This window comes from Neoarius graeffei, chromosome 13, assembly GCF_027579695.1.
Source record: "Neoarius graeffei isolate fNeoGra1 chromosome 13, fNeoGra1.pri, whole genome shotgun sequence".
Taxonomy (NCBI): Eukaryota; Metazoa; Chordata; class Actinopteri; order Siluriformes; family Ariidae; genus Neoarius; species Neoarius graeffei.
Genome location: NC_083581.1, coordinates 47,193,408 through 47,216,592, shown reverse-complemented (window position 1 = coordinate 47,216,592; position 23,185 = coordinate 47,193,408). Strand labels below are relative to the sequence as shown.

At 42.2% G+C, this 23,185-nt stretch overlaps 1 protein-coding gene across 1 annotated transcript in view; it reads left to right on the top strand.

Moving 5' to 3' along the window:
• The window catches only part of prpf6 (PRP6 pre-mRNA processing factor 6 homolog (S. cerevisiae)), a 69,310-nt gene that overhangs the window by 1,702 nt on the left and 44,423 nt on the right, over window positions 1-23,185 (top strand). The window contains exons 2-6 of the mRNA XM_060937894.1: window positions 16,131-16,296; window positions 17,139-17,257; window positions 17,467-17,545; window positions 19,228-19,404; window positions 22,108-22,248. Coding sequence (XP_060793877.1) covers window positions 16,131-16,296; window positions 17,139-17,257; window positions 17,467-17,545; window positions 19,228-19,404; window positions 22,108-22,248 — 682 coding nt within the window. The remainder of the gene's footprint in view (window positions 1-16,130; window positions 16,297-17,138; window positions 17,258-17,466; window positions 17,546-19,227; window positions 19,405-22,107; window positions 22,249-23,185) is intronic.

Below are 23,185 nucleotides of genomic sequence, written 5' to 3'. Positions count from 1 at the left end.
TTATTAAAAACATTGTGGAGTTAACAAACCATTGAAATTAAACTTAAGGTGCTGAGTACCAAAAAGCACAACATTTGTAGATTCTCAAAGAACAAATAGGCAACATAACCAGCAACATTATAAAACGTTTTAAAACAGTATATCATGCTTCAGTCTTTCAGTGTCTTCAGAATTCGTAGGTGTCTGTGTGTGTGAGTGAGAGAGAGAACGGTCAGACTCTTTGAAGTAGCCTGTGCCTTTGACATGTTCATGGAGGAATTTTACTGTACAAAAAAACTGAAATCTCAACCTCTAGGCATGCGCCAGGAAGATCATCAAAGGATAGAGCGCAGCGCGTTCTAAAACGCAACGCCTCGCGGTGCGGAGTTCGCATTGCATGCCAAAAAACATCGAGCCATAGACTCTTTATTGTAGATTACTAGTGTGCAGCACAGATCTGCAGTTTCCCTACAAAACGTTATTCTAGAACTCTGCTCTTCCAGTCTGGCAAGTCGATATTATATAATTCCGCTCATCGTCTCTAAAAGGAGGACAAATGTGCGTCCGGCTTGATGCTGCGCCGGACAAGACATTGAAAAGACGGACAGTCCGGCCTCAAGACGGACGTCTGGCCACCCTATTGTACCATTAGAACACTGGAGTGATAGTTGCTGGAAATGGGCCTCTATACACCTATGGAGATATTGCACCAAAAACCAGACATTTGCAGCTAGAATAGTCATTTACCACATTAGCAATGTATAGAGTGTATTTCTGATTAGTTTAAAGTGATCTTCATTGAAAAGAACAGTGCTTTTCTTTCAAAAATAAGGACATTTCAAAGTGACCCCAAACTTTTGAACGGTAGTGTAAATCGGGTAATAGCAGTCTTGGGTTTTAGATAAGTGAAAATGTCCATACAGTGACTTGTTAATTTATAACCGAGACCAGTCGCTGTTTGAGAACGTCGTCATCAGTAGGGGTGGGTATTGCCAAGGACCTCACGATACGATACGCATCACGATACTTGAGTCACGATACGATACTGCGATATCAAAATATTGCGATATTCTACATAGTTCACTGAAAAATGTAAAATGCATGATGCATCTTAAAATCCGAGTTGTATGTACATCAGATGATGGTGATAACACTGGGGAACAATTTGGAAAAAATTTCTGTTGAGTTAGATTTTTATGCTGATTTAAAACTAAAATCGGCATGCTGATTCCAAAATTGCAGTCAGTTTTTTTCTAGCATGTCAAGTTTTTTCTCCACAGCTTACCTTCCAGATAAGCAAAATTCCACTGTAGTAAGACTATTTGAAGGTTATGGAAGAACGTTATCAGGGTAGATGGGATGTACATATGATGGCTGACTATTGTTGGAGCATCAAACACAATAGTCCTCAAGTTGAACACTCCAGAAAGAGCTATAAATGTAAATTTTTACCTTAACTACTTGCACAGGCGGCACGGTGGTGTAGTGGTTAGCACGGTCGCCTCACAGCAAGAAGGTTCCGGGTTTGAACCCAGCGGCCGGTGAGGGCCTTTCTGTGCAGAGTTTGCATGTTCTCTGCGTGGGTTTCCTCCGGGTGCTCCGGTTTCCCCCATGATCCAAAGACATGCAGTTAGGTTAACATGGGGCGGCCTTGGGCTGAGGTGCCCTTGAGCAAGGTACTTAACCCCTGACTGCTCCCCGGGCGCTCTGGTGTGGCTGCCCACTGCTCTGGGTGTGCGCATGTGTTCACTGCTTCAGATGGGTTAAATGCAGAGGATGAATTTCACTGTGCTTGAAGTGTGCATGTGACGAATAAAGGTTTCTTCTTCTTGCACACAATTATAATTACAGTAGCCATATCCTTTGTAAAAACATAAGTGTTAAATAAACATTGCAGTCATGCCTGTTTCTTTCATATTTCATTGTATGTCAATATTTGTAAATTTTTATAAAACAAGCACATATCTGTTAAGTACAGTATTTTTCATATTTTTTAAGAAAACGGGGATCCTATAGTTCAAAAACTTGATGTGATAGAGAAAAACTGAGATCACTTTTGGATTCCGCACCCAAAAATTAGTTAAAAACAGCTGTCAGACCTAACTCAACAAAAATTGTGGGGTTTTTTTTGTTTTTTTTTCAACACATTGTCTGAAACACATTGAAAAGTGCAGCGTGCGTCTTGCATTACGTTCACGCTGCAAGGCTTAATGCTCAATTCCGATTTTTTTGTGAAATCCGATTTTTTTTGTGAGGTCGTTCACATTAACAAATATATGCGACTTGTATGTGATCCTCAGTATGAACGAAAAGCGACCTAAAAGTGTTCCGCATGCGCATTGCAGGATACGACGACGTCACACGCAGTGAGCATGGCCAGTGTTTACGGAAGTAACCTAAAGTTTCCTGTGTATGACAGTAGCCAGCATGGAGTACCTGGCGATGATGCAGTTGTTGTTGCGACGGAGCCAGAACATGCACAATAGCCTGATGTTAAGGAGGAGGTTGAGAAGGAAGAGGGCAAGGGTTTTGGCTCAGGCGTTCTGCGGGGTAGTGACTGCAACCTCCGTTCAAAGGAACGTGTGGGTGCGGAGTCGCATTGATGTCATGCGGCATGTTGTAACTTTTTTTGAGAGACCCGCCGCCTACTTCAGCCCAGAATAGTGACGTTTGTGGCTTGTTGATGACGTGTAAGTCGGATGAATGCGACCTGGCGGTTCAGACTGAAGTCGCATATGAAAAGATCGGATAGGAATCGGAATTAGGACCACATATCCAAACGGCCTGGGTCGGATTTGAAAAAATCGGATCTGTGTCGTTCATATTGTCAATAAAAGATCGGATACAGGTCACATATGGGCGAAAAAATCGGATTTGAGTCACTTCAGCCTGCAGTGTGAACGTAGTCTAAGTCTCCCTGAGCACAATTATGAAACAAAGTGCAGTGTGGGTCAGTGTCCACACATTGAAACTGAATTGAAACCTCAGTGAATCATGTTTCTTCTCAACTTAGAGTAAATACTCAATAAAATGCAGTGTCTCACACGCACTAAAATTGAAAATGCAAAATAAAGTGCAATTTCTTGCCTTTGGCCTTAAATGACAAAATTAAGTTCACAGTTACAGTAAGTCACACATCACTGAAGTAGACGGGAGGACTTTGGCGCTGTCCAGTGTAGTTTGCTTCGGGTCGGGTTTCGGTGGCTCCGGCTGAGCTAATATGTCGGGGTGGTGTTGTGCTAAGTAAGTTCGCAAGTTTGTTGTGTTACCTGAATATCTAATTGGAGCGAAACAGGTTTTGCAAAGTGTGTACTCTTTGTCCAGCTCATTGTTTTTTTTTTTTTTTCCTTTCCTTTGGAATCCAAAGTACCTCCAAACATCTCCCTTAAAGTTCTGCGGTGTCTCTAGGTTTACGTTAACAGCCATGCTTGCTTGTTTTTTTTCCTCACTGCAACCCCCGGGGAAAAAAGAGAAGACGAAGAGTGCCTTGCAGTGAGGTAGCGACACCTTGCGGAGTGGAGGTGCGGAAGTCGTACTGGATTTACAACCCGTCTGAAATATGGTTTATTATTTGAAAAGATATCGATATTCAAATTGAGTATCGATATTGAATCGGAAGACAAAGTATCGCGACATATCGCCGTATCGATTATTTTTGTCCACCCCAATCATCGGTATTAATCACTAGTCGGCTAGCTTGTTGCTAAGCTACTCAACTGCAGACCTGCAGCAGCTTCTCCTGAGCTTTAGCTTCTCTAACGGAGCGAACGAAAGATTGCAAATTACCACTTACAAGGCACAGTTTTAAGCCGCGTTATAGTTAGATTAGATTCAACTTTGTCATTGCACATGTCTCAGGTACAAGGCAACGAAATGCAGATTGCATCTAACCAGAAGTGCATAGCAGTAAATAAACAACATAAGTGTGAGATAAATGTACAGGGTATGGAATGGTATAATGATAGATATTTACAGTATGTGCAATATGAATGAACTATAGTGCAATGGTATAATAGATATTTGCAGTATATACAAAACATGGTATGAATAAACAGTTGTGCAAATGGTGAGAGTGCAGTGAAGTCAGTTCAAGTCAATAGGCCATTTGCAGGAATTGGTCACGTGTCAATTTTCCCCATAGCAACAAGCCCGTGGTGGGCGAGCTAACTTGACATTCCTTGACAACCATAAGAGTTTGACTGGCGATGCAAAGCAATCCATTTCTATGATGGCTGTTTTTACCTTTTCTACTGTCTTTTTTTTTTTTTTTACCTGAATTTTTTAAAGAAAAAAGGGCAACACGGTGGTGTAGTGGTTAGCGCTGTCGCCTCACAGCAAGAAGGTTCGAGCCCAGCGGCCGGCGAGGGCCTTTCTGTGCGGAGTTTGCATGTTCTCCCCGTGTCTGCATGGGTTTCCTCCGGGTGCTCCGGTTTCCCCCACAGTCCAAAGACATGCAGTTAGATTAACGTGGGGCGGCCTTGGGCTGAAGTGCCCTTGAGCAAGGTACCTAAGCCCTGACTGCTCCCTGGGCACTGTAGTGTGGCTGCCCACTGCTCTGGGGGTGTGTGCACATGTGTTCACTGCTTCAGATGGGTTAAATGCAGAGGATGAATTTCACCGTGCTTGAAGTGTACATGTGACAAATAAAGGTTTCTTCTTCTTCGTGTGTACTTGGAAAAGGTTTGTGGCTTCAACGTCTGTCGTAAGTTAAAGCAAATCATTGGCCGTAAAAGAGAGGTTTTTTTGGGCTCAAGTTGGTCGCCGCTGAAAGTGCAGGATCTCATGGTCAAAAAACCTGGACAGGCTGCAAACTACATTAAGCGAATGATAAAGTTAGATAAAGAGAAATTGTAAGTTATAAACATTTCTGAGAAATCCGCCATTTCGCACGTGAATTTCTTTCGGCGGTGACCAGCTTGAGTCCAAAAAAACTCTCTTTTACGGCCAATGATTCGCTTTAACTTACGACAGAAGTTAAAACCACAAACCTTTTCCAAGTACACACGGAAATTCGGGTCAAAAAAGACAGTAGAAAAGGTAAAAACAGCTATTATAGAAATGGATTGCTTCACATTGCCAGTCAAACTCTTATGGTTGTCAAGGAATGTCAAGTTAGCTTGCCCACCACGGGCTTGTTGCTATGGGGAAAATTGACACGTGACCAATTCCTGCAAATGGCCTATTCAGTTTGTACGGGGGGGGGGGGGCTGTTGTGCGGTTTAATCTAATTATTATTTATATTTATTTATAGATGGATTAACACGACAGACAGTGCTGTTATATGACAATAATACACGCCGGATACATAACGGTTGTATAATATTTGTGGTAAATCCTTCATCCCACTGGGTAACTCACTACTACATCCTTCAACGTTTTATGATTTCTGTGAGTTGGACATCAGGGTTCTCCACTTCTCAAAAATAAAAGATGGTGGCGGGGGTTTGGGGGCCGCCTAGGCCCCCAACAGGGTCCAGGGGCGAAGCCCCGGTGGGGGGGCCTTGAAGCTGACAGACTTTTGGGCTTTGTTTGGCAGTGAAACTGGCCAATAAATGGATAGGAAGTGCTAAATCATTGTTAAAATCATTTTACAAAAAAATTACCACCTTACTGTACATATCATCAGATGGACAATAGTCAGAGATGTTTTATTGGGTCCGGTTTCCCAAAGTAGCAGCAGAAATTTGACACGCAATAAATTATAATAATAAAATAAAAGTTCAATAAATTATTATAAAACAAAAGTGAAAGGTAAGATGTATAAGACAGTAGTGAGACCAGCTGTGATGTATGGATTGGAGACCGTACCCTTGACGAAGAGACAGGAGGCAAAGTTGGAGGTGGCGGAGTTGAGGATGTTAAGGTTGGACAGGATAAGGAACGAGCACATCAGAGGGACAGCACATGTGGAGAGTTTGGGGAATGAAGCTAAGAGAGATGAGACTGAGATGGTATGGGCACATCCTGAGAAGAGATGCAGAGCATGTTGGAAGGAGAATGTTGAGGATGGAGCTGCCAGGCACATGAAAATGAGGAAGGCCAAAGAGGAGATACATGGATGTGGTGAGAGAGGACATGAAAGTGGCAGGCGTGGTAGAGAAGGATGCAGAAGACAGGGAGCGATGAAGACGCAAGATCCGCTGTGGCGACCTCTAATTGGGAGCAGCCAAAAAAAGGATAAAATAAAAGTTCAAGTAATTCTCATCTCATTATTTCTAGCCGCTTTATCCTGTTCTACAGGGTCGCAGGCAAGCTGGAGCCTATCCCAGCTGACTACGGGTGAAAGGCGGGGTACACCCTGGACAAGTCGCCAGGTCATCGCAGGGCTGACACACAGACACAGACAACCATTCACACTCACATTCACACCTACGGTCAATTTAGAGTCACCAGTTAACCTAACCTGCATGTCTTTGGACTGTGGGGGAAACCGGAGCACCCGGAGAAAACCCACGCGGACACAGGGAGAACATGCAAACTCCACACAGAAAGGCCCTCGCCGGCCACGGGACTCGAACCCGGACCTTCTTGCTGTGAGGCGACAGCGCTAACCACTACACCACCATGCTGCCCCAGTTCAAGTAATTATTACAAAAAAAAATTTTGTCTACAAAACAGAATACTGTATTGCACTATGTTTGAACCACCTGATTGCATGCACATTACAGGACTACTCCATAACAGTGCCCATGACCCAACTAATCCACCTCCCTTCAGAGGGCTAGATATAGTGGCCTGTCCCCACCCACTGGAAGATACCAATTACTTTATATTACCAACGTCGCATAAACCAGGGGTTTTCAAAGTGTGGGAGAGTCAGCCCCCCCCTCGGAGAGCAAATAAACAACAGCGTCCCCCTTACAATTTTTGTTGTTGCTATACTTAATGTTCCATTCGTATTTTTAAAAAATGGTTGTTGTACACTTTTTTTTTTCACATTTTAAACATCTGTGCTTTTTAAAACATCTTGTTTTACACATTTTAAACATCTCATAGCATCGTTAGCTAGCACCTCTTGGCAGACAACACACTGTGGCAGTGAAGCATCTTCAGATCCAGTCCATGAAAATCCAAACTTTAAATAATTGTGGTCATGCTTCCTTCTTTTTTCAGTCCCCCCAGGATTTCGCGGGCCTTTTTTGTGATTGTTGCAGGCTAAAATGTCTGATGTTGCGGGGGTTTCCAAAAAATTGCAATGAAAGTTGCGGTGTTTTTTAGGTTTTTGTTGCGATTACATTGCGGGAGGAAGTGAAAGTTGCGAGAAATTGTTACGATTTTCTCTTTTTGTGATTAAAATTGAGTGATATGTTAAATATTAAGTTATTACTGAAAAACTATTGATTAAAAAAACAAAGACACTGAGAAATGGTCCTATAAACAACTTTACCAATATAAAAGATTACCAGGACTACAAAAATGCAGAAAAATAGGCTTTACTTATCCAAATGCACCTGTTGGTTCAAAAGTTAAAGTGCAGAGAACCTCACAGCACAACATGAAGTTACCTTAAAATATAATATAAATGCCTCAGCTTTCATGTAAGAAAAAAAAACTAATACTAGTACTGTGTGCAGGCAGTCTCTCCTGAAGACTAAATTAAACAGTAATTACAAACTCATCTCATCTCATTATCTCTAGCCGCTTTATCCTTCTACAGGGTCGCAGGCAAGCTGGAGCCTATCCCAGCTGACTACGGGCGAAAGGCGGGGTACACCCTGGACAAGTCGCCAGGTCATCACAGGGCTGACACATAGACACAGACAACCATTCACACCTACGGTCAATTTAGAGTCACCAGTTAACCTAACCTGCATGTCTTTGGACTGTGGGGGAAACCGGAGCACCCGGAGGAAACCCACGCGGACACGGGGAGAACATGCAAACTCCACACAGAAAGGCCCTCGCTGGCCCCGGGGCTCGAACCCAGGACCTTCTTGCTGTGAGGCGACAGCGCTAACCACTACACCACCGTGCCGCCGTAATTATAAACTAATAAAATAAATGGCTCAGGCTTCATAGAAGAAAAAAAAAAACAATTTGAACAGAATCTCACAGTATGATGCTGAAGCTGCCTAAACAATGGAAAATAAAATACCATTTTGGCAAAAATGTTGGCATCCATTAATTTCTTGTATTAAGTAAAAAAAAAATAAAGTGCACACAGTCCTTCACTGTAAACATAACACACTTTCAGTAACAGAATTTAAGCCTGCATAAACACTGACTCGCACAGCATGCAGTGTTGCCAGATACTGCTGTTTTCCAGTCCAAAATATGTTCAAAACCCGCCAAAATGCACTTGAAACCGCCCAATCTGGCAACACTGCGCACATGCTGCTTCTCTTGAACGTATACACAGAAGTAAGGCGGAAGGTAGTTTGTCGACGTCACCTCAAGACGACGCCAACGATTGGTCAAATTTGCGGGAAAGTTGCGGTGATTGGATATAATTGCAACACCGCCCTGAATTCGCGGGGATTGGTTGAATTTGCGTTGAAGTTGCAAATCGCAATATCCTGGAGGATCTGTTTTTTTTGCTTGGCCCAGACTCTGTCTCCTCACTCACTGTAGCTTTAGGTACAACCCCGATTCCAAAAAAGTTGGGACAAAGTACAAATTGTAAATAAAAACGGAATGCAATGATGTGGAAGTTTCAAAATTCCATATTTTATTCAGAATAGAACATAGATGGCATATCAAATGTTTAAACTGAGAAAATGTATCATTTAAAGAGAAAAATTAGGTGATTTTAAATTTCATGACAACAACACATCTCAAAAAAGTTGGGACGGGGGCGTCGTGGCTCAGGTGGCTAAGGCGCCATACCATAAATCCGGGGACCCAGGTTCGATTCCGATCCGAGGTCATTTCCCGATCCCTCCCCATCTCTCTCTCCCGCTCATTTCCTGTCCTGTCTCTACACTGTCCTATCCAATAAAGGTGAAAAAAGCCCCAAAAAAAAATCTTTAAAAAAAAAAAGTTGGGACAAGGCCATGTTTCCCACTGTGAGACATCCCCTTTTCTCTTTACAACAGTCTGTAAACGTCTGGGGACTGAGGAGACAAGTTGCTCAAGTTTAGGGATAGGAATGTTAACCCATTCTTGTCTAATGTAGGATTCTAGTTGCTCAACTGTCTTAGGTCTTTTTTGTCGTATCTTCCGTTTTATGATGCGCCAAATGTTTTCTATGGGTGAAAGATCTGGACTGCAGGCTGGCCAGTTCAGTACCCGGACCCTTCTACGCAGCCATGATGCTGTAATTGATGCAGTATGTGGTTTGGCATTGTCATGTTGGAAAATGCAAGGTCTTCCCTGAAAGAGACGTCGTCTGGATGGGAGCATATGTTGCTCTAGAACCTGGATATACCTTTCAGCATTGATGGTGTCTTTCCAGATGTGTAAGCTGCCCATGCCACACGCACTAATGCAACCCCATACCATCAGAGCTGCAGGCTTCTGAACTGAGCGCTGATAACAACTCGGGTCGTCCTTCTCCTCTTTAGTCCGAATGACACGGCGTCCCTGATTTCCATAAAGAACTTCAAATTTTGATTCGTCTGACCACAGAACAGTTTTCCACTTTGCCACAGTCCATTTTAAATGAGCCTTGGCCCAGAGAAGACATGTGCGCTTCTGGATCGTGTTTAGATACGGTTTCTTCTTTGAACTATAGAGTTTTAGCTGGTAACGGCGGATGACACGGTGAATTGTGTTCACAGATAATGTTCTCTGGAAATATTCCTGAGCCCATTTTGTGATTTCCAATACAGAAGCATGCCTGTATGTGATGCAGTGCCGTCTAAGGGCCCGAAGATCACGGGCACCCAGTATGGTTTTCCGGCCTTGACCCTTACGCACAGAGATTCTTCCAGATTCTCTGAATCTTTTGATGATATTATGCACTGTAGATGATGATGATGATGATGATGATGATGGGGTGGGCGATATGGCAAAAATGTCATATCACGATTTTTTAACATAAAATCTCGATTTCGATTTTTTTAATCACGATCTTCCATCGAAAAAAACAAAAACAGGCATTTTGGGGCTACAAACCTTTCTGAACAGATTTTAATGAATAGTAGCAATTTTGCATGTGCAAACATTGTAAACACACTAACACTGATTAAGTGCACTATTGGTTGTGAAGACAACAACACTAAGTAAACATCACTCTGATAAAGTGAACACCCTCACTCTGATAAAGTGCATTCTTAGAATATAAAAAAAGTAAAATATGAAATGTTGAATAACACACAGTCTTCGGTTATTTTGAAATGATTTAAATATCAAAACACCAAATAGCTTTTTGAAAATGGTCCAGACTGGTGGTGGGGAGGCTTCTGCATAGCTTTATTGTGGCTGTTTGAATGTTGCTAGCACCAGCCTCTTGTGCTCGAAATGTAGTTTATATTTAAAGAAGCTTCCCCAAACTTGACAGCCAGAGACCTCTGCACTCTCCCCAAAGAACCAGCGCGGGCACGGCGCGCCAGCCCCACGCCTCGGGATGTAATTCGCCACGAGGTGTGCTGCTGGGCTCCGTTTAGGTTTCGTTTCTATCCCGGGCTCCAGCCCGACTTTACAGTGCCTCGGGACGAAGAGCCACGGTGCTCGGCTTTAGTTTCGTTTTCCCATCGGCGGCTCCAGCCCCACTTTGGACGCCCGTAGCTCGGGCAGGGGAGGTCCCAGCCTCCCCAAGCTTAGAATGTGTAGATTCCATTTCTGACAAATTCCGTTTCAGATGCATAATTCCGCGATTTCCGTCCGTTTTCCGCGATCGCAGATTTTCAGTCCCTCTACAGGTTAAGGACATCTTGCGTCTGCCGCGTCGGCGGGAACCAGCATAGAACGTCAAGTTATTGTACCCAAAGGGGAAAAAAGTTATTGCGCTCATTGGCCAAGGCGATCTATACGATTTCTCCACTTTGGCAGATCGTCTGCGATCTTCTACTCGTTCTTATTCTTAACGATTTTATATCGTCAGATCTCACACCCCTATGATGATATGTTCAAACTCTTTGCAATTTTACACTGTCGAACTCCTTTCTGATATTGCTCCACTATTTGTCGGTGCAGAATTAGGGGGATTGGTGATCCTCTTCCCATCTTTACTTCTGAGAGCCGCTGCCACTCCAAGATGCTCTTTTTATACCCAGTCATGTTAATGACCTATTGCCAATTGACCTAATGAGTTGCAATTTGGTCCTCCAGCTGTTCCTTTTTTGTACCTTTAACTTTTCCAGCCTCTTATTGCCCCTGTCCCAACTTTTTTGAGACGTGTTGCTGTCATGAAATTTCAAATGAGCCAATATTTGGCATGAAATTTCAAAATGTCTCACTTTTGACATTTGATATGTCGTCTATGTTCTATTGTGAATACAATATCAGTTTTTGAGATTTGTAAATTATTGCATTCCATTTTTATTTACAATTTGTACTTTGTCCCAACTTTTTTGGAATCGGGGTTGTACTAAAAATCGATCCATTTTGTCTCTGGTAAAGGCTAGCTGAAGTTCGCTAAATGTCCGCAATAGTAACTTATTCTGGTTTTATTTTTCCTCACGTTGCGCCCCCCCCGAAGAACTCTGATGCCCCCTGGGGGGGGGGGGCGCCCCACACTTTGAAAAGCCCTGCCATAAACCATACATTTACATAACAATTTCAGGTCTAAGTGCATGCCAGTAATCTCTATAATTCATAAACAAAATACCCAATTACAATAAATGCTTACATTTTTTTTTTACAATACACATAATTAATGTTAATTGGGTGAAACCACTCCAATCCATGCACGAGCTGGTGCGTATGCACGAGACTGGCACTGCAAAGCCACCCCGGCCTCTGTAGTTCGGGTCCTTTGACCCAGGAACCCGGAAGTCCTGCAGTAAACAAACAGTGAAGCACCGGGAAAATGCAGCTCTCGCCTACACAATCACATACCCCTTTTCCACCAAATCAGTTCCAGGGCTGGTTCGGGGCCGGTGCTGGTTCACAACTCGTTCAACTTTCGAGCCAGCTGAGAACCAGTTTGCTTTTCCATAGCTCGGGGTGCTAAGGGGAGCCACGTCATTACATCACTGTATACGTCAGTTACGTCGCTGCGTTTGCATAAACCTTCGCGCGAACGTCGAAGCAACAACAACACGGAGAAGAAGAAGCAGCAGCAGCAGCAACAACAATAATGGATGACTTCTGCTTTACTGCATCCATGATATCTCGTTGCTTATTTAAAAATGGCGCCCTCTCGCGGTCTCGCTATTGTCGTTGGTCTTAAGCGGTTCTTTCCTCTGGCCCAGCAGAGAGTTGGTGCTACCCTGGAACTGTTTTTTTCTGGCCCAGAGCCAGTTCTTTGTCAGTGGAAACAGAAAACCCAGTTCCAAACTAAGCACTGACCCTGAACCAGCCCTGGAACCGCTTTGGTGGAAAAGGGGTAAAAGATATGTAAAATAAAAGACCTGAACTTAACTAGTGTGTGCACGCTGTTATATGATTGTGTATGGTCAGAAAAGACGATAGATAAGCGTAACCGTTGCACGGCGTGTGCACCCGCAAAGTTATTTAGCTGCTGGCTAGCTGCAGCTTGTAGCTTCCAGCATTACTCCGTGTCAGTATGGTGTACTGTGGTGTGGTGTAGTGTAACACAGGGATAGACCTCAAGCTGCAGAGCTCTGTGTCACAATCTGTATGCAGCCGGCCGGATGGTTTTCTATTGCAATCATGTGGCCGCTTCAGGTAGCCCCATATGCATTCGTTTAATGGTCTTCTGCGTGTTAAATAGTTACAACATTATAATAAAGCGAATACTTTACGATTGATTTGGTGGATATGAATGAAGTTACTTTTTTTTGGCCAAGGGAAGGGTGGCAGGCCAGAATTATAACGTGGTGGTGCGCCATTTTAAAAGCGCCTGTGGAGAACACTGGACATCCCACTAGGTCATTAGTAATATAGATATTTAGGCAGTGCCTGAAAGTGGAGCTCCTGATGAGTGTATGAAGATATTATCCCGATACATTTTCTCCATTTCACGATATATAACTCGATATATTTAAATCTCCTCTAAAGGACCCCATGAAATCTAACTTTTACTCTTTACTGTTTTCACTACAATCCCTGCAGATTAAATAACATTCTTGGTTAACTTTACAGGTGGTTTTCAACAACACATTTTAAATTTTCATGTTAGTGATTAATCACAGTTGAGTTGAAATAAGACTATTTTTATTCAACAAAGATGTGGCTCGTGGGCAAGTAGTTCGGAGTTTAAGAGACTCTTCATACTGTACCGGGTGAGTTTGAGGTGATGGAACATATTTGTAGTGCTGCTGCCTTTCGTGATGACTTTTTTTTTTTTGCACACTTTACAAACTGGCATTTGCTGTTCCACGTCCTCCTCGCGATATCCAAAAAATGCCAGTTGACTGACCCCTTACTAGTTCTTTTAGGAAGTAATTTGTCGCTGAAATTGACAGAGCTTACACGGTAGCCTGTGCAGAATCAGCGATTGCACGAACTGTCAGAGTCAGCGCTGTAAACCGAAACCAGGAAATCTTCCCGCCGGCAGTGTTGCCAGATACTGCTAACGTTTTCCAGCTCAAAATATGTTCAAAACCCGCCAAAATGCACTTAAAAGCACCCAATCTGGCAACACAACCGAAACTAGAAAATCTTCCCGGAAGTTCCTTTCAGCACCGAGATGTCGCCCGGGATTGGTTGGTGAGTGTGTGACGTTATTGTTTTCTTTACCCTTAGGCAGCCTCTCACGTTACTGCCTGAGGGACAGGGAGAAAACCACCGGGAAAGGTTTTAAACAAACATGAAACAAACGCAAGTCGGAAGATGACCATAAAATACTGGATAGTTACGATATAATAATTTTATGTATCGCACACAGAATTTTCGCGATATATCGAGTATATTCGATATATCGGACAGCCCTAAAAAAAAAATGGATATTTCACAGTTGCATGAAGATATGATGTGTATCTTCGAGTGGTGAATAATATATATGTTACGAGTGAGCGAAGCAATGTATTTTTCAACACTAGAAGATAAACTTCATATTTTCAAGCCAATGTGTGACATTGTTTTATTATATAGACATGTTCACCAATAAAAAACACCCAAATTTATCAAAACAATCCATCGATTTCCTCACGAGTGACACAGATTTATGTCACGGTTTTGGTTCTTCATGTCCCGGATGTAGCTCGTATGAAAAATACAAGTGGTGTATTTCCCAGTAGAACACTCATGTCCATATATTACAACAGCATATGAGCATCAAATTGTGTAGTGTTGTGTATTTGGCGTCAATAAATTGCTGCTTTGTCTTGACAGTGATGCTGATAATGAGACACATCACAGTTACGAATACAGATTTATTCCTTTCTTTGACACCGCATGCCATGGACCAGAAACACCACCATGACATTTATTATGGTGTGACTCTGCTGGGTGCCTGGCGGACAGCAGTGAACCAGCGCGTTGACTTTACGTCGTTACTATATAGTTACGATCGTATATCAAACTTGCTGTGTCAAATAGTTGTCTGGTTACATCTCTCACATCCCACGCGCTTTGGAGCTTGGCGCATGCAGCCGCAGACTGCAACGTGTGCGTGTGCCATTAGGACTAATTACCATGCACCTGTTCCTGATTAGAGCTCAATCACAACACATACATATAAGGACTCTCAGTAACGCGCAGATTTTCCGAAAGCCTTATATTCATCTCATCTCATTATCTCTAGCCGCTTTATCCTGTTCTACAGGGTCACAGGCAAGCTGGAGCCTATCCCAGCTGACTACGGGCGAAAGGCGGGGTACACCCTGGACAAGTCGCCAGGTCATCACAGGGCTGACACATAGACACAGACAACCATTCACACTCACATTCACACCTACGGTCAATTTAGAGTCACCAGTTAACCTAACCTGCATGTCTTTGGACTGTGGGGGAAACCGGAGCACCCAGAGGAAACCCACGCAGACACGGGGAGAACATGCAAACTCCACACAGAAAGGCCCTCGCCGGCCACGGGGCTCGAACCCAGACCTTCTTGCTGTGAGGCGACAGCGCTAACCACTACACCACCGTGCCGCCCAAGCCTTACATTTTGTATCTTTTTTCTGGTTTTGACCCTGTTTGTGTTTTTGGACTTTGAGTATTGCATTACCCCTGATATCCTGTCTGTACCTCACTTGACCACTGCCAGTTTTTCACTCTGCCTTTTCTCCGTTTTGGATCTGTTTGCTAGCATGCTTTCATGAAACTCTTCCTGCGCTTATATCCGTCTGTCGCCCTTACATGACAAACTGTCAATTGTCCAACACGTTAGTGGACTAATAAAACTGTTTGTTAGTTTTCTATTAAACTTTCATGAATCTTTTCTGTAAAATGTTAGTAAATAATCCCATGTTATGTATTTAAAAAGCATTATTAAAAAATTTAAAATAAACCCTGGATAAAAACCCTTCTGTAAAGCGATTAATTTTGTTGTCAGGTGTTTATGAACTACGTTGCCTTGCACTGATGATTGGGTTCCCTGTGGTGGTACATGTTCGTCGTACGGTCAAAGCCATCAAAAATCAGGTCGATGTCTTACCATATTCTCTGAAGTATGGGGCTCTGCTACTTATTATTGTTATAATAATCCAACCGTTTGTTGCAAATGAAAAGCAGAAGGACTGCTTTTGGAAAAAGAAAAACAACTTTAGTTTGTGTTTAAATTTTTTTTTCCCCCCCGATTGCCAAGACTTTGGAGAACAATTTTCAAAAGCCAAAACCCTTTTTCATTATTGTTCTCTGTGTGATTTTTGAGTAAAGGTTTGTGTGATTCAATTTGTTTTTGTTTTTTTTTCTCGTCTTTATGGTCATATACCTATTTATATATTCATGTGGCATCACTGCAGCATTCATATTCTGATGGCCGAGATTGTCCTGAGTGGGGGGGGAGTGGAAGGACATTCCATGCAAACTCATCCAAAATTCAGAACTTTTCCCAGTTCTTGTCATGGGTTCATGCGGGTCCCTTGGCGAGTTGTCATGGAATGTTGTGTGTGTATCAGGGCTGTTGGCGAAGATTATTTCCCAGCACTATGACTTGCTACTGTTAAATGCACAGTTGAAAATTTGTTTGTCTCCTCTAGAGCCACTGGTTTCACCACACGATCCGATATTGGTCCTGCTCGAGATGCGAATGATCCAGTGGATGACCGGCATGCACCTCCGGGCAAGAGGACAGTGGGTGATCAAATGAAGAAGAACAGCCAGGATGATGATGACGAGGACCTGAATGACACCAACTACGATGAGGTAGCTGGCTACTCTTGCCAATTTTTGCGAATGATCTAACAAGCAGTGCATATATTTATTATAGTATTAGTGTCTCGGGGTGGCATGGTGGTGTAGTGGTTAGCGCTGCCGCCTCACAGCAAGAAGGTCCGGGTTCGAGCCCCGTGGCCGGCGAGGGCCTTTCTGTGCGGAGTTTGCATGTTCTCCCCGTGTCCGCGTGGGTTTCCTCCGGGTGCTCCGGTTTCCCCCACAGCCCAAAGACATGCAGGTTAGGTTAACTGGTGACTCTAAATTGACCGTAGGTGTGAATGTGAGTGTGAATGGTGGTCTGTGTCAGCCCTGTGATGACCTGGCGACTTGTCCAGGGTGTACCCCGCCTTTCGCCCGTAGTCAGCTGGGATAGGCTCCAGCTTGCCTGCGACCCTGTAGAACAGGATAAAGCGGCTAGAGATAATGAGATGAGATTTATAATGACTTTTGAATTGATGCTACTATCTATCTATCTATCTATCTATCTATCTATCTATCTATCTATCTATCTATCTATCTATCAGTTTTTAAATCTCACGTACCCCCTGGAGTGCCTCCAAGTACCCCCATTTGAGAACCACTGGTATAAATAACAGTAGCCTACTGCTTGTAGATCCTCCATGTCTTTTGGAATTTATTTATTTATTTAACTTGAGCAACTTTTATATTCTATGTGTCAGCCCTGTGATGACCTGGCGACTTGTCCAGGGTGTACCCCGCCTTTCGCCCGTAGTCAGCTGGGATAGGCTCCAGCTTGCCTGCAACCCTGTAGAACAGGATAAAGCGGCTAGAGATAATGAGATGAGATGAACTTTATATTCCATGTTCTGTAGTTTAATGGGTATGCTGGTAGCCTGTTCTCAAGTGGACCTTATGAGAAAGATGATGAAGAAGCAGATGCCATTTATGCAGCGCTGGACAAGCGGATGGATGAGAGACGGAAGGAAAGAAGGTCAGCGCTTCCTCTTTTTAAAGACAGTAGACAAGAGTTAGACTTGGAGTACTGTATGTCAGGTCCATAGGTGTTGTCAGCATTGGTTTCTGTTATAAAGTAAGGTGCACGATGGTGTTTCTCTAATAAGTCTGTATTAGTATGTGGTGGTTTTTTTTTTTTTTTTCTCCTTTTTCCTTTAAACATTTATTATGTTTGCTCTTGCATAGGGAGTTGAGAGAAAAGGAGGAGATAGAGAAATATCGTATGGAGCGGCCCAAGATCCAACAGCAATTCTCAGATCTGAAGGTACATTTTGTTCCCTGTACGTTCTTGTGGACAGTGAACATTGTTTATTTGATTAGTTGTATCATTCAGTTCCAAAAAGGTTGGGCTACAGTGTAAACTGTAAATAAAAACAGAATGTGGTGATTTGCAAATCATGGAAACCTTATATTTCATTAAAAATTGTACAAAGATGGCATATCAGATGTTGAAACTGAAATTTTGTGTTTTGAGAAATGTTTATTTTGAATTTGATGCCAGCAGCATCTTTCAGGAAAAGTTGGGACAGGCAGCAAAAGACTGGAAAAGTTGTGTAAACCTTAAAAAAAAAAAAAAAAACCTAATTTGGTTAATTGGCAACAGGTGAGTAACATGACTAGGTATAAAAGGAGTGTCCCAGAGAGGCGGAGTCTCTCAGAAGTAAAGATGAGGAGGGGTTCACCGCTCTGTGAAAGACTGCGTGGGCAAACAGTGCAACAATTTAAGAATAACGTTCCTCAATGTACAATTGCAAAGAATTTGGGGATCGCATCATCGTGGTACATAATATCATTAAAAGATTCAGAGAATCTGGAGAAATCTCTGTATGCAAGAGACAAGGCTGAAAACTGACAGACACCCGCAATCTTCATGCCTTCAGGTGACACTGCATTAAAAGCAGACACGTGTCTGTAGTGGAAATCATTGTATGGGCTCAGGAACACTTCAGAAAACAATTGTCTGTGAAAACAGTTTATTACTGCATCCACAAATCCAAGTTGAAACCATATTTAAACAATATCCAGAAAGACCACCACCTTCTCTGGGCCTGAGCTCTTTTATGATGGACTGAGGCGAAGTGGAAAATTGTCCCGAGGTCTGACGAATCAAAATTAGAAATTCTTTTTGGAAATCATGGATGACGTGTCCTCCAGGCTAAAGAGGAGGAGGACTATCCAGTTAGCTTATGAGCACACAGTTCAAAAGCCAGCATTTGTGATGGTATGTGGGTGCATTAGTGCATGTGGCATCGGTAGTTTGCACATCTGGGAAGGTACCATTTAATGTTGAATGATGTATACAGGTTTTGTAGCAACATGCTGCTACCCAGACAATTTTTTCCAGAGACGGCCTTGCTTATTTCAGCAAGACGATGACAAACCACATTCTGCATGCATTGCAACTATGGAACCATACAGTAAAAGAGTCTGGGTGCTAAACTGGCCTGCCTGCAATCCAGACCTGTCTCTTATCGAAAACATTTAGTGCATTATGAAGTACAAAATACAACAAAGGAGAACCCAAACTGTTGAGCAACTGAAATTGTATATCGGGCAAGAACGGGACAGCATTTCACTTTCAAAACTACAGCAATTGGTTCCCATACGTTGAGTGTATTGTTAAAAGTAGAGGTGATGCATACCTCTGATCCAACTTTTTTTTTTTTAAATCTGGTGCTGGCATCAAATTCAAAATGAGCATGTATTTTCCAAAAACAGTAAAAACTTCTCAGTTTCAACATTTGATATGTCATCTGTGTACTTTTATTTCAATGAAATATAGGGTTTCCATGATTTTGCGAATATCACATTGTTTGTGTGGGTTTTAATTTACATTTTACACAGCATCCCAACTTTTTTGGAATTGGGGTTGTACATTGTGTGTGATAAGCATGTGCATGTAGACAATTAAACCTTTTATAGATTTCCTGTTCTTGGTTTGTGTAGAGGAAACTAGCTGAGGTGACGGAAGAAGAGTGGTTGAGTATTCCTGATGTGGGTGATGCCAGAAACAAGAGACAAAGGAACCCACGTTATGAGAAACTCACGCCAGTGCCCGACAGCTTCTTTGCTAAACATCTGCAGACTGGAGAGAACCACACTACTGTTGACCCTCGTCAAGGGGTAACATTCTTTAATGGAATTTTATTTTTCTTAATTTTTATTTTTCTCACTCATTTGTTAATTTATTGAATACACAAAGCCACGTTATTAAAATGTAATAATGGATAGATAAGTTTATTAGTTTATAACTGATTGGGAATCTGTTCCGTTTATAATTTATCATTTTAATAATTCCCCCCCAAAACTGGCAGCAAATCTCTACTAGATGGCTAACTATCTAAATATATTTGGACAACTGTTGCAATACAAAAAGGCCTGAAATGTTATCAATTATTTAGAGACTTAACCAGATCCAGTGTAGTTTTAAAATTAAGACAGAGCTTTATTTGTATATTCTACTCCAGACCTGGGCATTTTCCGGCCCGCATCCGGCCCTTTGGTTCATTCTGACCGGCCCGCGTAAGGTTAATTAGAAATTACAAAATAAACGTATTTTCTAATTTTACCTCATGCATGGACTGAATGCGCATTGCTTTTATTTTGAAGTTGTGTTCAACAAAAACGCAATGCGCACGACATGAACATGACATGAAATCCCACGAAACCTAATCCCGCGATAACTACTTCCGTAATTTGTCCAGACCAACCACAAACTTGTACATCATCCTTCAAACGGTCCAGCCAATCACATAGTGTGACGTCACCAGCAGGCGCCGGAGCCCGAGCCGATCTGTAGATCTGATACCTACACCGAATCGACTGATGATCATCTGTCAGCTGTGCTTCACATCTCCACCTCAGACATTCAACCTGACTCTGACGCACTCGTTAAAGACCAACAGAGACTAGATTTCTCTCACTGAACAAATAAAAAACACCAAATGAGGTGATTAGACTACAAATGTGGGCATCATTATTATAATATGATGTATCTTGCTTGATATTTGGAGTAGAAAGACAATATTGTGATGTCTTTATTGTGTTTTGGGGTGAATGTGACTGAAAAAAATGGTACAAACGTTCACATTTTGTGAACCATTGTTTTGGGAAATTTGATTGAATAAATGACATTTTTTGTAAGGCAACTTCGTTTTTTCCATACGCTTACCAGTCTTAGCAGCTTGTAAAAACAATGTTATTTACTGCTTTATATAAAGAAATGCAATTAATATTATGCAGAATTTAGTTCAGCCTTATGGTCCGGCCCTCCACAAAATTTTCTGTTTCTCATGTGGCCTCATGGAAAAAATAATTGCCCACCCCTGTTCTACTCGATCTGTTAATGGATAAATGGCAAAAAAGACTTGGGGTGGGGGTATTTAATGTTTGACTCGCCAGAACCCTCCTTCTGTCAAGCTACAAATTCTGAGACATTTAGCTTCCCTTAATTTTACAATTTTTTTTTCTAGTATAAAAAAGTAGCAACAGCTCTGTCTAGTACAAGATGTATTCAGCTTCTAAAATGGAAGATTCACAGTTGAATATTTTCCAGTTTATTGCCTGATGAATATAGTAAAACAAAGTAAAATACTTGCATTGACAAATAATTAATTGCTTGCTCACCAGTAATAAATCACGTATTTTAGAAGTTACATTTTATACTAGACAACAGACCCTGAGCGTTTTATGTCTCTAGCTTGAATCATTCTTAAGTGTTGACTTGGGGGAAACTTTCTAACTTTTTTTCTGTAGCACTTGTTTTCTAGTAAAATTAGGACTATGCCCTTTTAAAGCCTCTATCGTCAAATGCAGATTAAAGCCTGAAATTTTGCACACTATTTATTGGGGATAGTGACACTTGTTTTCAGAAAGTATGAAACAAATCGAAGCTGGTTAGTTGGAACGCCTCTAGTGATTTTCATATAAATTAACCCATATGCCAGTTTTGATTGCATTTGATACTGCATCAAGCATTTCATATATTTAGCAAGTTTCATCTTCATAACATATCGGCTATACTTGAATTGTTAAATAATTAGTGTTTCAGAAAAGGGGATGTGGCAAGTTGTCAAGTGTGTGTCTGGCCCAGACTTTGAAATGTGAAATTTTTAAAATGTATTTATTTTATGCATTACAGAGGACATAATTTGTGCTCGCTTCGTTTGATCAGCTTGGTGACTTTTGAATTTTTTTTTTTTTTTTTATCCCCCTTTGAGCTTGAGTTTGCAGTGTCTGCTGCTCTGACACAGGCCTGAGGAGGGGTCCCCTTCATCAGCCCCATGTAAATAGTATCCCAGAGGAGCATATGATGCCCCCTGCCCTAAATAAATATTGCCCTTGCTCTGCTACTTGGGAGCCCAAACTGCCCTGAGTCCGTGTACAGCAAGACAGTTGAATGAACTGATCAAATCCTACCAGCCAACAGTAGTTGGCATCCCTGTAGTCATGTTTGCATGCTGCAGTTTACAGATTTTGCATGTTACTGTTCTTGCATTAAAGTAACTGAGGAAACAATTTAATTGCTCTTAAAATGCTGTAATTACGTAGCTCACTGAACACCTCAGACATAATAATATAGCTCGCTGAACACCTCAGACAACCTAATAGCTTCCTAATCAAAATTTTACTGAATTGAGAAGGGGGGGCCCTAAGCCTCTAAATAAAACGCTGTTGATCCAAGCATAATGCAGAGCTCCATCATTGCATGTGCTTCATTTCTTTCGGTCTTTACAAGTAACATCAGTAGACATCAACAGAAAATCTGAAGTTACAATACATTTTCAGATGTGCATTTCTAATTGTATAATATCCTGTTTTGCCCAGCAATTTAGTGGTTTGAACACGCCTTTCCCTGGGGGATTAAACTCACCCTATCCAGGGGGCATGACGCCAGGGGCTGGAGAGCTGGACATGAGAAAGATCGGCCAGGCCAGAAACACCCTAATGGACATGAGGCTCAGTCAGGTATGTAATGAGTAAGCAAAGGCTTGTATGATGTAAGGTGTCTCCTTTGCCTTTGTAGAAGCCATGAGAAAACCTATTTAGTGGAGTTTTGCTAATTTACCAACAATAACTGGCTTTAATAGGGGTGTAAACCTTTTTCTTCCATGCTATGTGATGTCAGTTCTTAAGGGAATAATTTGATATTTGACAATACCACTGAAATGGATAGGCCTGCTGTTAATTCATAAGTGTTTAATATTTTAAGTATCCATTATAGACAAATCACGCTGCTATCCTCATCTCATCTCATTATCTCTAGCCGCTTTATCCTGTTCTACAGGGTCGCAGGCAAGCTGGAGCCTATCCCAGCTGACTACGGGCGAAAGGCGGGGTACACCCTGGACAAGTCGCCAGGTCATCACAGGGCTGACACATAGACACAGGCAACCATTCACACTCACATTCACACCTACGGTCAATTTAGAGTCACCAGTTAACCTAACCTGCATGTCTTTGGACTGTGGGGGAAACCGGAGCACCCGGAGGAAACCCACGCGGACACGGGGAGAACATGCAAACTCCGCACAGAAAGGCCCTCGCCGGCCACGGGGCTCGAACCCGGACCTTCTTGCTGTGAGGCGACAGCACTAACCACTACACCACCGTGCCGCCCCGCTGCTATCCTATTTACACTATTTAAAATGTATATTGCACTGTTATCGGTTCTGTTTTTTGATCAGTTGTATTTCATAATAATCCATTTATGGTTATTGCCTTGATCCATTTCAGTGTTTTCAGATTTTTGAATTGATTCATTGATCAAACTTTTCCAATTGTTACACCCCAATATTTCACTAAGTTGCTGTGTTTTCTTTAGGAATGGCAGGTTACACTAGCATTGATTGCAGTAGATAACATAAATATCATGTAAACGACAATCATTTTATTTTGGGTTATT